This window comes from Canis lupus, chromosome 8 (genome assembly GCF_011100685.1).
Source record: "Canis lupus familiaris isolate Mischka breed German Shepherd chromosome 8, alternate assembly UU_Cfam_GSD_1.0, whole genome shotgun sequence".
NCBI classification, from domain to species: domain Eukaryota; kingdom Metazoa; phylum Chordata; class Mammalia; order Carnivora; family Canidae; genus Canis; species Canis lupus.
In genome coordinates, this window is record NC_049229.1 from 46,731,095 (window position 1) to 46,747,432 (window position 16,338).

At 38.4% G+C, this 16,338-nt stretch overlaps 1 protein-coding gene across 3 annotated transcripts in view; it reads left to right on the forward strand.

Annotated features, from left to right (window-relative positions):
- Positions 1-318: 318 nt before the first annotated feature.
- RBM25 (RNA binding motif protein 25) overlaps positions 319-16,338 on the forward strand; it is a 54,409-nt gene continuing 38,389 nt past the window's right edge. Inside the window, exons 1-4 of one of the 3 annotated variants that reach the window (XM_038545180.1) lie at positions 319-479; positions 8,932-9,048; positions 9,161-9,281; positions 15,137-15,186. In XM_038545180.1, coding sequence (XP_038401108.1) covers positions 9,007-9,048; positions 9,161-9,281; positions 15,137-15,186 — 213 coding nt within the window. In that variant the 5' untranslated portion in view covers positions 319-479; positions 8,932-9,006. The remainder of the gene's footprint in view (positions 480-8,931; positions 9,049-9,160; positions 9,282-15,136; positions 15,187-16,338) is intronic. The other 2 variants (XM_038545178.1, XM_038545179.1) reach the window with 2 other exon arrangements.

A 16,338-nucleotide genomic window follows, 5' to 3' on the forward strand; every position in this document is an offset into this window, starting at 1 on the left:
AGCCCCGGGACACCAAACTACAAAAAGCGAGGAGTTACCCTAACAGCCTCTACTCCGCGCGCAGCGGAACCTTGACCTCAAGATGGCGTCTCTTAGTCATAAGATTCAATCAGCTCCAATCAAACATGGCCGGGTGGGTCGTCATTTACAGCTCGAGCCTCTCTAGTCCCCACCAGGCGCTCCTTCTCTATGGTTCTTCGCGGCTGCGCGGTGACTCAGACCCAAAGAAGAGCAGACTATCTATACGCGTCCTTCTCTATGCTCCTCCTCTTTACGCTCCGCGGCCGCAGTGCACGCCGGGCAAGAGGAAGACCTCCAGAAGCTCCCCGCGCAGCGCGGCTGTGTTTGCGGCCTGTGCGTGGAGGCGCTTCGGGACTCGGCTCCCGGCGAGCGGCGCGCAGAGACCTCGAGCCGGTGGCGCCCGCTCGTAACCTGGAGCCTCGAAGACCGCGAAGATCGTACCGTTTCCTCAGCGGAGGGTGAGTTCACGCCCCTGAATGCGTGTGGGAACCGGGGGAGAACGGGGTACCTCGGTGGCAGGAGGGAAGCCAGGGAGGCTGCGAGAGGGCCCCGGGTGGGATTGGGGGTGAAGGGAGGTTGGGGTGGGGGAGGGGACGGGCGCGAGGCTTGGGTTTCTGCACTTCTCTAGGGCCTCGGAAATCCAGGTGGGCCCAGCAGGGGCCCGTGGGGGCCAGAGCTGTTCTCCCTTGCATTGTCGCCCACTTTCCCTTTCCCTTCCGCGGTCCGCCACACCGAGCGCATCGCCTCGGCCCCTTCTGGGCTCCCACGTTTGCCCCGCGATGATGGTCCGGCCCCTTGGGAGTCCTTCCCAGAGGAAGGCCCCTTTCTAACCCGAGCTCGGCGGAGGTGCTGCCGTCGATTTTTCGGGCCTAGGACGCTCTTGCCCCAGGCTCTGCGTACAAGCCGGCGACCACCCAGCCTGTTTACCGAATTTCTTTCCCTCCCTCTTGGGTCATGCAGAGCCCGCCACCGAGGGGACTCCCCCACTCCCAACCCCGAATTCAACTAATGCCCACCTTTTTCTTTCTTTCTTTTTTTAAAGCACCCTCCCCCACCATTCTTTTGAGATTGTGATGAATACTGTGTGGTCCTTCCCCCCCCCCCCCTTACTCCATTGGAGGTTGCAGTAAACTATCCCCCTCCCCCCCCATTCATTCTAGGCGGTGACCAACCTCCACATTAAAATGTGTTCTTTCTTTCTTACTCTTCTTCGGTCTTCAGTGCTTCATAAATAACGTTTTTCGAAGTAGATCTAGGAGTATGAAGATTATTATGAAGTTATGTAATGTGGATTTATATTGCTATGGAAAAGCCATTTTCCTCCACTGGGCAGAGTGGAGCAGACCAAAAGGAGAGTCGAGAGATTGGACTTCTCTTGTCCCAGACTGCCGTAGTATGAAGTACCGTGAATTAGGTGGTTGGCAGTAGAGTATAAGCAATTTTTATATATTGTGTTGGGAACTTTAATTTTTCAGAAGATTTCCAAAAACATTCATAGGCCTTGAAAGATAATTCAGTGTGGTTCATCGGTTTCTCGTGATTTAAGCCGATAGTGTACTATTGTAATTAATTTAACTTTTCTTGGAGTCTTGGTTTTCTTCATCTGTAAATTGAGGATTGTAATAGTATCCACTTTATAGGTTATCGTGATTGCGGGCTTTGAAAAACATGTAAAATCCTTAGTGCAATGTCTAAGTAACGTAGGGTTTAGTCCACGTTGATATTGTTTGTTATTTAAGAATGTGAAGCGCAAGAGCCTAATCCGGAGTCTTAACGTTTCATTCAGTGTATTGTGAATAGACTTCTATAAATAAAAAAAAAAAAAAAGTTAACTCTTAAGTTTCTTCTTGGTATGTTATTGTGATAACAGTGAAAACAGCCTTTGGTTTGGTAATTTTAGGATAATGAGGACCTTGGAGTCCCCACCCACATATTGTGTTCCCTTGGAGAAGTTAGCTTCTTCATCTATAAAAGGAGATTAATATATCTGCAATAGGTAATTTGGGAGATTTGGTGAGATAATGTATGCTAAAGACTTTCTGTAAACAGAAGTAAATTAAAATGTTAATATTTTTGTTAAATAAGTCATCTTTTTGGGGCACCTGGGCAGCTCAGTTAGTTATGTGTCGGGCTTTTCTTTCTTTTGATTAACTTATTTGAGAGAGAAAAAAAACCTCAAGCAGACTTCCTGTTGAACACGGAGTCCGACGTGGGTCTCAGCCTCTGGGCACCGAGATCATGACCTGAGCCAAAATCAAGAGTCAAATGTTTAACCACTTAACCGACTGAACCACCCAGGTGCCCTGAGCGTCCAACTCTTGATCTCAGCTCAGGTCTTGATCTCAGGGTCATGAGTTCAAGCGCTGCGTTGGGTTCCACGCTGGATGATGGGTAGCCAACTTAAAAAAAAAAAAATTATTTTCTTGAGGTTACCAAATTTGCATCTTGGATCCCCAAAGTAGGGTTTTCCCCTTATTTATCTATTTATTTTGGTATGGTTCGGAAACACTTTTAGGAAGAAAATGTTTTTATTGCCCCAGTGTTGCATAGGTACCATATATTAATGACAGTTCGGGCTAAGTACTTTTTATTTTGTGGTTTGGTATCTTTTTATTCCACTTTCGTAAGGTTTTAAATATGTTTTTAAAATAAAATGAGTTTGTTGTAACATTGGTAACACTTCAGACCTAATACAAGTTTGGGATTTTCGAGTAACTTTTTGGGTCATAAATTAGCTATGTACTTTTCTCGTTTGCGTATGATTTAAACTATTTTGTACCTTTGGAAGCAAAAGTAGTCATTGTCTTACAAAAACATTCTGTGTATTTTGTTTAATTTTGGTAGTCTTTTCTGACAACTACCACTGCCATTTCTAAAAGGATATCAACTGATTTCCCCCTTAAAGTTGGTGAATAGTTTTTTTTTTCTTGCCCCCCCCTTTTTTTTACTTTTGAAACGTTAAGAGAAGAAAAAGAAGATAATATTTACACCACCAGAATTGATACTGCCTTAAAAATTTTTTTTATTTATTTGAGAGAGAGAGGCAGGCAGAGATAAGAGATAGCTAGAGAGCATGAGTGGGGCAGGAGAGAGAAGCAGGCTGAGCAGGCAACCTAATGGGATCATGACCCTAGTAGAAGGCAGATGATGCTTAACTGACTGAGCCACCCAGGCACCTCTTAATACTACTTTTAACACTTACTTGGCATGAGTCAAACTTTAAACAAGTTGCAGAAATAGTAGAAAGAATTCTCAAATGCCTTTCACCAAGGGTCCCCAAATGGTAACATTTGACGAATTTGCTTTATCTTCTCTATTTCTTCATAGTTTTCTTCTGAAATGTTTTGCTAGTAAGCTGCAGATGTCCCTTAACCCTTAAACACTTTAGTGTATATTTCCTAGAATAAAGACATTTCCATATTTAACAACAGTACATTCAACAAAATCAGGAAATTAATATTGATGCAGTATTGTCTAATCCTCAAGTCTTAACTGGATTTAGCCTGAAATTGTCCTGAATTGGTAGTACTATTTTTATTTTTATTTATTTAAGATTTTTTTAAATTTAACTCATGAGAGACAGAGAGAGAGGCAGAAACACAGGCAGAGGGAGAAGCAGGCTCCGTGCAGGCAGCCTGATGCGGAACTGGATCCCAGGTCTCCAGGATCACGTCCTGGGCTGAAGGCGGCCCTAAATTGCTGAGCCACCCAGGCTGCCCAAGTAGTGCTTTTTTTAAAAAGCAACTTTATTAAGGTGTAATTAACGCAGGAAACAGGCTCATTGTAATGTGCAATTTGATGATTTTTAGTAAATGTTCAGAGTTATGTGACTTTCCCCCAAAAGGATTTTCTTTCTTGTTTTCAAGTCACTCCAGACTACCACTAATTTTTCTCTAGATAGCATGGCTTTTTTTTTTTTTTTAAAGATTTTATTTATTTATTCATGAGTAAGAGAGAGAGAGAGAGAGAGAGGCAGAGACACAGGCAGAGGGAGAAGCAGGCCCCATGCAGGGAGCCCGACGTGGGACTTGATCCCAGGTCTCCAGGATCACACCCTGGGGTGCAGGCAGTGCTGAACTGCTGCGCTACCGGGGCTGCCCAAGCATTGCTTTTTAATCATCGAAAATGAGAAAACAGCTAAGTGGAAATCTCAGAAAATGATGAGCTCCCTTTTTGGCGACTTGAGTATTTTCATACCTCTGAAAAGTTTTCCTGTAAAAGAAACTTTGTTAATCAAGCATTTCCCATTCTTTGGACATGGAATACTTTTTCTTAGGAATAGTTACTGAACACTTCCCTTCTGTAGAAATTCAGTTTGAGAAATGATATTTTGAAGGGCTGGCTTTGCTTAGGCTGGGGCAGGTTGTCAGTTCATTGTGCCTTGCAGGTTATAAGCAGAGCAGGGGACAATGCATTCTATAGTTATGATCATTTATATTCACTGGAGAGCCACTGGGCTGGCTGTGTAACTATATAATAACTTAAAATTTGCTCTTTCAGAGTTATTAAAAATAATACTTAGAAAAGAACCTGACACAAAATTGGAGCTAGATATTTGTTGAATGAATGAATGAGTTGTATAAATGTTTACTAAGAAGAATCTGTTGGTTCATTTGCCTCTTAGCATTCAGAAATTTGACATACAGTGCCCTGATGGGGTTAGCCAGTATATCTATTCCTGGTGAAATCATTCGTTTTCTCTTGGGATAAATCTGCAGTGGTTGTAAGCAGTTAATGGTGTAGGAAAAAAGCAGTGATTTAAAAGTGTAAAGAGGAAAAAGTGAAAAAAAAAAAAGCATGTATATTATGAGTGCTAAAGAGAAATCTTATTTAAAAGTTTTCTTTTTTTTAAAGGTTTTTTTTTGGATGGGGACTAGATTTATTGAGATAAAATTTGGATGCAATAAAATATACCGATTTTAATTTCAGTGAATTTTGACAAATGTATAATAAACCTGTATGACCATTGCAACACTAGAGATAATACTTGCATCATAGTTGCTTGTTTTTGTTACTTTAGGCCATAAGGTTTCATACCTAGCAGGTAAAAATGCTTTGAACCTTTTAAAAGTGAAGCACTCCAAAGTGAAAATGAAAAAAGTAAAAAAATACAAGTATTTTTAAATGTTATTTAAATCATCTCAGTGCAAATAAAATAATTATTATTATTTTTATTTTTTCAAATAAAATAATTATTGCATCTTTCTTAAACTCCACACTCCCTTAGCAGAAATTGGCTACCTTCAAAGTACTACATCCTGAATCTAACACTTTTTTTTTTTTTTAATTTACTCATGAGAGACAGAGAGAGAGAGGCAGAGACACAGGCAGAGGGAGAAGCAGGCTCCATGCAGGGAGCCCGATGTGGGACTCGATCCCGGGACTCCAGGGTGACGCCCTGGGCCGAAGGCAGGTGCCAAGGGATTCCCTGAATCTAACACTTTAACCACTGCCACCTATTCCAGGCCACCCTCTCTTGTCTCATTATTGCAGTAGTCTCCTGTATCGCCCCTTGTTCTCCAGTCTCCAGTTCTTTTTAAAAAAATTTTTTTTTTAATTTATTTATGAGTCATAGAGAGAGAGAGGCAGAGACATAGGCAGAGGGAGAAGCAGGCTCCATGCACCAGGAGCCTGACGTGGGATTCGATCCCAGGTCTCCAGGATCACGCCCTGGGCCAAAGGCAGGCGCCAAACCGCTGCGCCACCCAGGGATCCCCAGTCTCCAGTTCTACAGTGGCCAGTGACACTTAAAATATAAGTCAGGTCAGAAGCCTTTCTAATGTTTTCCATCTCATGCAGAGTAAAGATCAAAACCTTTACAGTGGCCTACAAAGTACTACATTCTCTGAACCCCCCCCCCCCTCAAGTAATACTTGGCATTTATCTTTGACTTTCCTCAAGTACTCTGCTCCAGCTGTTGGCCTTGCTTTCCTCCCACAAGCACTCCATGCCCAACTCAGGCTCTTTGCATTTGTTTCCTTTTTTTTTTTGGAAGGCTATTGCCTCCAGATACAAGGCTTCTCTGCCTTGGCCCCTTTGGAGGTCAGTTTACCTACCTTCTTGGTGAGGCCTACCATATTTAACTAAAGAACTCCCTAATTCTCTTCCCTACTTTATTCTGCAAAGAACCTGCCAACTTTGAATCTCTATAATTTGTGATGAGAGTATTACAATTTATCAACTGTAGTTAAGAACTGATAAGCTTTGTTTTATGGTTATAAAAGTTTATTCTCATTTTCACATGTCAAAACATAAAAGTTCATTTTGAAAAAAGTGGTTGATACTCCTATTTTAGGATGTTTAAAGTGATTTTTATTTATTTTTTGAAGTGATTTTTTATATTATTTACCAGTGATCACCAGAATTGTAGTTTTCTGACCATAGGAGGAACTATAACCTTAATTAAGATAAAATTATCAGACACCTTTGAAGTTCACTTATGAATAAGCAAGTTTTGAACAGTTCTAAATGAAAGAGATGTAGAACATAGAAAAATTAGAAGTGAATGGAATGGATACATTGGCATACACTAAAACAATCTGGTTAATTTGTACGGAAGAAATTATACATTTAAAAGCTATGAAATATAAACACCAAGAACCTAGGTTTCTAAAAAGTAATAGTTATAGCTAGTACTTGACAATAAATGATTCTAGAGATGAATTTTATGCTCCAGTCTTTGTAAACATTGTGAAGCTAGGCACTGCTTCATTACTGGCATAGTACTTGGTACATGGGAGCGTCCTAATAAATTGGTTTACTGATTCATTCATTGATTAATTAATTTATCTGACAGGTATTAATTTCAACTGCCCTCCTAAGAAAGTGCTAAGATAGAATAATGATAAAGAATAATGATAATAGAAGAGTTTGTGGAAGTAGGATAGTAGCCCTCTTTTTTTTTTTTTTTTAAAGATTTATTTATTTATTTTATGATAGACATAGAGAGAGAGAGAGGCAGAGACACGGGAGGAGGGAGAAGCAGGCTCCATGCCGGGAGCCCGACGCGGGTCTCGATCCCGGGACTCCAGGATCGCGCCCTGGACCAAAGGCAGGCGCCAAACCGCTGAGCCACCCAGAGATCCCCCTTTTTCCCTCTTTTAAAAGGAGATACACTCACCCCCTTTATATAGAATTTTTGTTTTGTTTTGTTTTTGGAGAAAAAGTATTACAAAAATATTACTTAAAAATTCCCTTTTTAATTTATACTGATACTAAATATTTTAAGGCATTTCTACTATCTTATTTTCTAAGTATATGGAATTTTAGGAATCTATTTTGTTTGTAAAACTTTCTAAATATTTTTTATAAAAAAAACTTTCTAAATATTTTAAGTGTACTGTGTTTTCTGAAATTGAAGTTAAGATTTTATAGAATATTATCCTAACTTATTAAGTCAAAAGAATACTGAGGAAGAACAGCTGTGAGCCTGAAGGACATACTTTTCTAAGACTGTTTTAAAGAAATGTCTGATAAACAGGTAAAAATATTCAAGAGAGATTAAGGAAATGTACATTAAAATGGGAGTATTTTTTAGTTTTCAGATTGTTATAATTTAAACACTGATTTACTCTAACAATGGTGAAGATCTGAGCAAAGGGCATACCCATATATTGGTGGTGGGGATGTGGATTTGTGCGCTAGTTTTGGAGGATGATTCGGAGGTAAAGTGTAGATACATATAGTACTAATCTGCATAAGAGAGTTACTTGCACAGGTGCATAGATTTATATGTCCAAGAACGTTCAGTATTATAAGAGGCAAAATGTGGATCCAACCATCCATGTTGAATGAATAATTATTATATGCTTGTAGTAGTTTACCGTATTATAAAGGTTGGAATAGAACTATATGAACTGATGAGATGTTAATGATAATGAGGGAGAAATGTACCTAACAGTATAGTATGATTATATTGTTTGCAGAAAAACACAAATAATTATATGTTAGTTTGTGTATAGAAAGGTATTTAGAAGAATACAACGATATATACCAAACTGTTGGGATTAGGGGGCGAGGAAGTGGAAGACATGCACTTTTTATCTTCTCTCTTCTGAAGGGTGAGTAAATCAATGTATGAAATAGACCAAAAATAGAGACAGATTCTTTTTAAAAACTTCAAACAACTCTAGACTCCTTCAGTTACAGAGTGTAGGGGGAATTTTTCCTAGTGCCCGACAGACATATCTCCTGTTGATCAAATCACTGCTATTTAGTGCCATTACTGGTATGAGATCACTTATTTTGGCTGCTTCTTTGAATTGGTGCATGGAATCCTCCTAGGATATCCTAATAGAATTTTTATACTTTTTCTTACAGTTCTGGACATTCAAGTATGTTGATGAAGATACAAAATTTGGTGCTTGGGGAGTCTTAAATACTTATATTCATTTAACTAAAGGACAAAATTAACTTTCTTTTAAGTAATATCAAACCATTTAAACAGTACAGTATATTCTAATATTCAAAGAAATCAAATGCTAAGTTCTGATTCTTGAATTTCATTCAAGAATGGTTAGGAAGTTGACTTTTAAGTTTAATAAAAGTTACATATTTTCTCATTGTCACAAATTGTATGTTTTCTTTATATCTGAGTAGTTAGTATGTGACCTGATGTCAGGAGGTTTCTTCCCTCTCAGGTTTATGGTTCACTGAGACATTCATTTGTCCTTGAGGAACTGGCCAACATTGAGTCAACAAATATTGTGTAACTTGGTACATTTAGTTTTCAGGGTGCTGATGTATGTAGAAAAATGCATCAGAACATTTAAAGAAAAAAGCCTTAGATAATCTTCCTGGATTCTGAGTTTGGTTTAAAAAGATTCATTGATGTTTGGTATTTAATTTTTGGATATTAACTGAACCTCAAAATTTTTTTCTTCCTTTATATGTATTCCCATATGATTGTAGGAGTCTATCCTGAATTTAGATCGTGTACATTTTGGGAACTTATTTTAGAAAAGATCTAAGTTTTAAAAATTCTCAATGGACAGACAGAGAAAAGAGGGTCTTTGCCAACTCCTTTGGGTAAGAAAACTTTAGAATTTTGCAGATACTCTAAAAATGAAGGCCAACAAACCAGGCATATCAAATTGCAAAGTTTTCAAATAAAATGATTTGTCATGATTTTTTTCTTTAGACCGCTGCAGTAAGAATGTCTTTCCCCCCTCATTTGAATCGCCCTCCCATGGGAATCCCAGCACTCCCACCAGGGATCCCACCCCCACAATTTCCTGGTTTTCCTCCACCTGTACCTCCAGGTAAGTTTTTGGATACTGTTGTTTTTTTAGCCTATACTTTTGTTATAATAGTATAAACTTTAGGAAAGTGATAATGTATGTGACTGTGTTAGTAGTAAACATGTTAGCATTTTTCTTTAAATGTGATGTCTTATTCTATGACAGTACTTTTCATATCAAATTGAGTATCAAATTAATCTGGGAAGATTAAAAAAATCCCTTTATTTAAAAAATAAAGTAAACCAGCAAATATATACTAATTCATACAATTCCGTAGTTAAAAAGGTATACAGTGAAAAATTTTGCCCACATTCCCACATAACCGTTGTTATTCCCTTACTGAAAGAGGGAAATGAAATAGGCTCATCCATTTCTTTTTTTCTTCCATATAGTTTTTTTTTTTTTAATTTTTATTTATTTATGATAGTCACAGAGAGAGAGAGGGAGAGAGAGGCAAAGACACAGGCAGAGGAAGAAGCAGGCTCCATGCACCGGGAGCCCGATGTGGGATTCGATCCTGGGTCTCCAGGATCGCGCCCTGGGCCAAAGACAGGCGCTAAACCGCTGCGCCACCCAGGGATCCCTTTTTTTTTAAGATTTTATTTATTTATTCACGAGAGACACAGAGAGGCAGAGACATAGAGGGAGAAGGAGGTTCCCTGCAGGGGACCTGGGATCACGCCCCGAGCCCAAGGCAGATGCTCAGCCACTGAGCTAGCCAGGTGCCCCAAGGCTGTTGATTCATAACATGTATATTCTAGAGACTCAGCTTTGGGGGCCTCCTAACTTCTAGATCAAGTATATAGCAGTGCTAAAGCCACAGATAAACATGGCAGTGTTTTTGGAATATCATTTAGCACTTCAGGAATTTGGGGGTAAATCATTCTTCTGAAAGTTAGAACAAGTACTTATACACATTATGGAGTAGAATGCAATATTTGTACAAATTTTTAGGACATTTATGCTTGTAGCAACTTGTTTTAAGCTGTCCTAGGTAATCATGGATGTGTATTTATTACTACCTCTTTCCAGGAATATAGTTTGAAATACGTATTTAGGGGCTCCTGGGTGGCTCAGTTCCGTTAAGCATCTGCCTTCAGCTTAGGTCATGATACCAGGACCCTGAAAAGAAAGAAAGAGAATCAATCTAAAAATAAAAATGAAATACATATTTAAATTTAAATCTAAACCAGTTTATTATTTCATAGAACACTTACTGAATTTTAGTCAGTAATTGAGTTGTTCTATAATGTATAAAGGAATTCCTGCTGAATAGGGGGATTGAGAGAATAATGTTAACAGAAAACTGAATAAAGTTAGTTGTCAACCATCTAACAGATTAATAATATAAGAAGGATGGTGTCCTGAGAGCCACTTTTGTTTTGGCATCAATTTTTGGGAGGTTCATATATCCTGATTTTGTTAATCAATTTAGTCTCATAAGATACGTTTTTGATGGCCTTTACTAGTAACCATGATCCTTCCTAAAAACAAAACGGTTGTGTTATAGTTTTATAGGGAAGAATAGTTTACGTTTTATTCCTTTGTTAAGAAAATTAAGGGATTGGGAATGAAGCTTAATCTTTTAGAATCAGGAAAAGTGACAGAAAAATCAGTACCTTAAATTTCCTTCCTAATAAATTGGTTTTATAGAAAAGTTTTTAAATTCCTTTGAATTTTGAAGAGCAAACACTAAATTTGACATTTTGTGATGAACATTATGCCAAATTATTAAAACAGAAGTAGAAGATAAATGAAACCTATGTCTGATAAGACTACTCCCTGCATAATTTTTTAAGATGGGTCAGGAGACCTCAAAACCAGATTGTCAGTTTTTTTAGTGTGTGTGTGTGTGTGTGTGTGTGTGTGTGTATTCATTCATTCATGAGAGACACAGAAAGAGGCAGAGACATAGAAAGACAGAGAAGCAGGCTCCTCACAAGGAGCCAGATGTGGGACTTGGTCCCCGGACCTGATCAGGACCTGAGCTGAAGGCAGACGCTCAACTGATGAACTACCCAGGCGTCTCATCAGTTTTTCTTTTTGACTGGTCAATGCCATAGTAATGTGGGCATTTATTCAGAATGGTAACGTGCTAATTCTGATTCTGTATAACAGCATATACTGTCATTTCTGTTTAGGGAAATATATTTGTATGATAAATCAGAGTTTGGTTACACCTCATTCTACATTCTTTGTGTAGCATCAATACTTTAAAAGGTAAATAATGAAATAGTATGCTAAACTAGGGTGGTAATTCAAGACCATAATACCCATGTTCATGTGTAATTTTCTTGTCTTGCCTATTAGTGTGATTAATTGAACTCTAAATGTAATGGTCACATTCTATATTAAATTAGAAAATCAATTTGGAAAAATAACCATAAAATTTCCCTAAAAAGTAATATGCATAGAACAGAAGGAAGTCCATCCCCTCTTTCACATTCCTGAGAATTTCCTTCCCCTAACAGCTTTTTGTATCAGCTTCTAGTTTGTAACACTCCAGAGACAAACACTTTGCATATCCTGGTGTGTTTGCTTTTGTTTACCCTTTTCCTACTTCTGTGTTTTTAAAAACTCAACTAGTACTACACTGTTCACGCTTTGTGTACTTTGCTTCTTTTCACTTTAGCACGTGTAGATCTTTGTAATGAGTAACAATACATTTTCCATTGTGAATTGTGAATTCTGTATTGCAGGATATTAGTAAGTTGAGGTAGGAAACATAACTATTAAACATTTAGTAACTGTTAAAAAGGAAAAAAAAATGGGATGCCTGGCTGGCTCAGAGCATGTGACTCTTGATCTCAGGGTTGTGAATTTGAGTCCCATGTTGGTTGTAGAGCTTACATAACCCCCTACCCAAAAAAGAAAAAAAAAAAAACTCAAAAAAACATTTCTTACCCCACTACGTCTTTTTCTGAACTTTTCTTTAATAGAAAATTCACCTATGGGAAAGGTGCCATGTAGTTTACAGTTGATAAAGGGGAAGGACTTTTTTTGCTTTGAAACTTAAAAGTGAAAAACTTAGATATACAGATTGATGAATTATAGTTTTGAGCATGTACTGTATTCAACTGCTACACATAAATGATCTGTCTCATTGGTGCTCCAAAGAAATTAACTCATGAGAATTGAGGAAACTGCAGCTTGAACAGCTTAGCTTGTTCAAGTTTGCATAGCTAGATGTAATAGAACCAAGAGTTGAACTCTGTCTTTTTCTTTCCTTTTTAAAAAGTTTACGTGCATATTTACTTACAGAAGTAATCTCTACACCTGACGTGGGGCTTGAACTCGTGATCCTGAGATCAAACGTTACATGCTTCTCCAACTAAGCCAGCCAGGCATCTCTGTCTTTTTTTCTATTTTGTGCAGTGTTCTGTTGACTTAATGATAGGAATCTTGATTTTTCTCATTCAAAAAACAATTTAGGTTAGAAAATAAATGGATAGTGTTAAATGTTTAAGATTTTATTACCAGTCTTAGTTGGAGAATTCTCATAAATTGATGTTAAATTTGAACCAAAGAATGATTTCAGAACTTCTTTGAGATATGTTTAGAAGCGTTTTAAAATTTATAGTAGAAAAGTAAGTCTTTCATTAGTTTTTGCCCTTATTGCATTCTTTTTCTTAGTGCTCAGATGGTAAGATTTTTTTTAATAAATTTATTTTTTATTGGTGTTCAATTTGCCAACATACAGAATAACACCCAGTGCTCATCCCGTCAAGTGCCCCCCTCAGTGCCCACCAACCAGTCACCCCCACCCCCTACCCTCCTCCCCTTCCACCACCCCTAGTTCGTTTCCCAGAGTTAGGAGTCTTCATGTTCTGTCTCCCTTTCTGATATTTCCTACCCATTTCTTCTCCCTTCCCCTCTATTCCCTTTCACTATTATTTATATTCCCCAAATGAATGAGAACACATAATGTTTGTCCTTCTCTGATTGACTTATTTCACTCAGCATAATACCCTCCAGTTCCATCCATGTCGAAGCAAATGGTGGGTATTCATCATTTATCTAATAGCTGAGTAATATTCCATTGTATACATAAACCACATCTTTATCCATCTTTCGATGGACATCGAGGCTCCTTCCACAGTTTGGCTATTGTGGACATTGCTGCTAGAAACATCGGGGTGCAGGTGTCCCGGCGTTTCGTTGCATCTGTATCTTTGGGATAAATCCCCAGCAGTGCAAAAGCTGGGTCGTAGGGCAGATCTATTTTTAATTCTTTGAGGAACCTCCACACAGTTTTCCAGAGTGGCTGCACCAGTTCACATTCCCACCAACAGTGTAAGAGGGTTCCCTTTTCTCCGCATCCTCTCCAACATTTGTGGTTTCCTGCTTTGTTAATTTTCCCCATTCTCACTGGTGTGAGGTGGTATCTCATTGTGGTTTTGATTTGTATTTCTCTGATGGCAAGTGATGCGGAGCATTTTCTCATGTGCTTGTTGGCCATGTCTGTGTCTTCCTCTGTGAGATTTCTGTTCATGTCTTTTGCCTATTTCATGATTGGATTATTTGTTTCTTTGCTGTTGAGTTTAATAAGTTCTTTATAGATCTTGGAAACTAGCCCTTTATCTGATACGTCATTTGCAAAGATTTTTTCATTAGTTATATGCACAAGAATACCCTATAGTAGTTATTGATTGGCAAGCAATGTGGTTGAAAACAAAAATGCACGTATCACTAAGATGCCCATTGACTCTTAGTGCAGCAGATGGTCTTAGAGATTTTATTCTTTTTTTTATTATTTATTTATTTATGATAGTCACACAGAGAGAGAGAGAGAGAGAAAGAGAGAGAGAGAGAGGCAGAGACATAGGCAGAAGGAGAAGCAGGCTCCATGCACTGGGAGCCCGACATGGGATTCGATCCCGGGTCTCCAGGATCGCGCCCTGGGCCAAAGGCAGGCGCCAAACCACTGCGCCACCCAGGGATCCCGAGTTTTTCTTTGATACTGACTGAGATTATTGGTGATATTGCTTGTTTTTTTTTTCTTTTTTTTTCTTTTTTTAATATACATTCTCTCTCAACTCTTTTTTTTTTAAATTATTTATTTATTTATGATAGTCACAGAGAGAGAGAGAGGCAGAGACACAGGCAGAGGGAGAAGCAGGCTCCATGCAGGGAGCCCGACGTGGGATTCGATCCCGGGTCTCTAGGATCGCGTCCTGGGCCAAAGGCAGGCGCCAAACCGCTGCGCCACCCAGGGATCCCCTTGTTTTTCTTAAAGAACAAGCAATAACAAAATTCTTTTTAGGTTTCCAGATTAATTTCTCATTTGATAACTTTTTTTTGTAACCTTTAAAGGTTTGTTAATAGGGGCAGACCCGGTGGCACAGCGGTTTAGCACTGCCTGCAGCCTGGGTGTGATCCTGGAGACCTGGGATCAAGTCCCACATCAGGCTTCCTGTATGGAGCCTGCTTCTCTCTGCCTGTGTCTCTGCTTCTCTCTCTCTCTCTCTGTGCGTATCTCTATGAATAAATAAACAAAATCTTAAAAAAAAAAAAAAGGTTTGTTAATACCATTGTTTACTCATAGGTGGATCTGTATTTGTGTATGTTACTGGCTTTCAGGATGTCCCGAATCAGATGAACATGAATCAGTAACTATCCAGATTTTTAAACTCCTGATACAAAAGCATGTTGTGGTGGTAGTCTTTTAGAGTAGTTTTTGGTGTCGTGTTAAGTTTTAATAGACCTGTGCCATATTGCTTTTGAAAATAAGGCATTCATCAATATCTCATTTTCATTACTCATACATTTCTACTTAAATTGACTGAGTGAAGATACCTACTTGCGTGCCATGTAATTGATATAGAGTATAGTCTCATATGCTTATATTCATAAGATTTATTATGCTTTCTTCTTAGGGACCCCAATGATTCCTGTACCAATGAGCATTATGGCTCCTGCTCCAACTGTAAGTATAATTTTAAGGAGGAATTAGGAGATACAGTAGGGCTATTGCCTTTAAAGCTAAAAAACACTTGATTAACTTAGATAAATTAAGTGTTCAAAAGAATAATTGAGAGTGATAGCATCCATGTATACCATACTACTTGAGTATCATTTTCACTCAGCTATGCATAGTATGCAATTGCCCTTAAAATAGGCACCCCCAATAAATGGTTTTATGATTCACCTCAAATTCTCTAGACTTTTCATACACTTGTTATTTTAGATTGGTTCTTTAATCACTCCTTCTTCTTGTCTTGATCATAGGAGATAGAATGATCTGACACATTTAATAACCTCATAGAAAAAAAAACTATAGAAGTGATCCTAGTAAAAATTTAAATTTTGAAATAAAATTTTTATTGAATATATTTTCATTCTTTACTTTCACCTGCATAATTTTTAGTGCCTTCCAAACTTTTTTCTCTGTCCTCTGGTATGATATCTGTAACCAGAGGTTAAAAAACAGTTTTCTTGGGATCCCTGGGTGGCGCAGCGGTTTGGCGCCTGCCTTTGGCCCAGGGCGCGATCCTGGAGACCCGGGATCGAATCCCACGTCGGGCTCCCGGTGCATGGAGCCTGCTTCTCCCTCTGCCTATGTCTCTGCCTCTCTCTCTCTCTCTCTCTATGTGACTATCATAAATAAATAAAATTAAAAAAAAAAAAAAACAAAACCAGTTTTCTTGAAGCCTTTATTCTTTTAAAATGTTTCATTATTCAGTCTTTTTAAGTCTTAATTCTTCACATTCGTCAAAGCATTTGTACACTCTAAGCATCTTACTTCATAATGCTAATATGCTGTAACACATGAATAAATAATAACCTTCTCTTCCTCTTGAACTGTTTAACCAGAATTTTTCTTTGAGTTAAGTGGTAGAGTATCAGGCTTCATTTGGAATTCGACTATGATAGAGGGTAGATCTCATTACTTTTAACTGTTATTTTAGCTGTGGATTTTGTAAAGGGAGGGAGGGGGGAGTTATTCATAATAAAAAGGAGATGGTAATTCTGTGGGCAAACAGGAGTCTGCTATGAGGCAGACCTCTAAGAAGATATGTTTTTTTTCAGACCAAGAGGGTGTCTAATTTTTCTTGCATTGGATACCCATTGTTTGGCT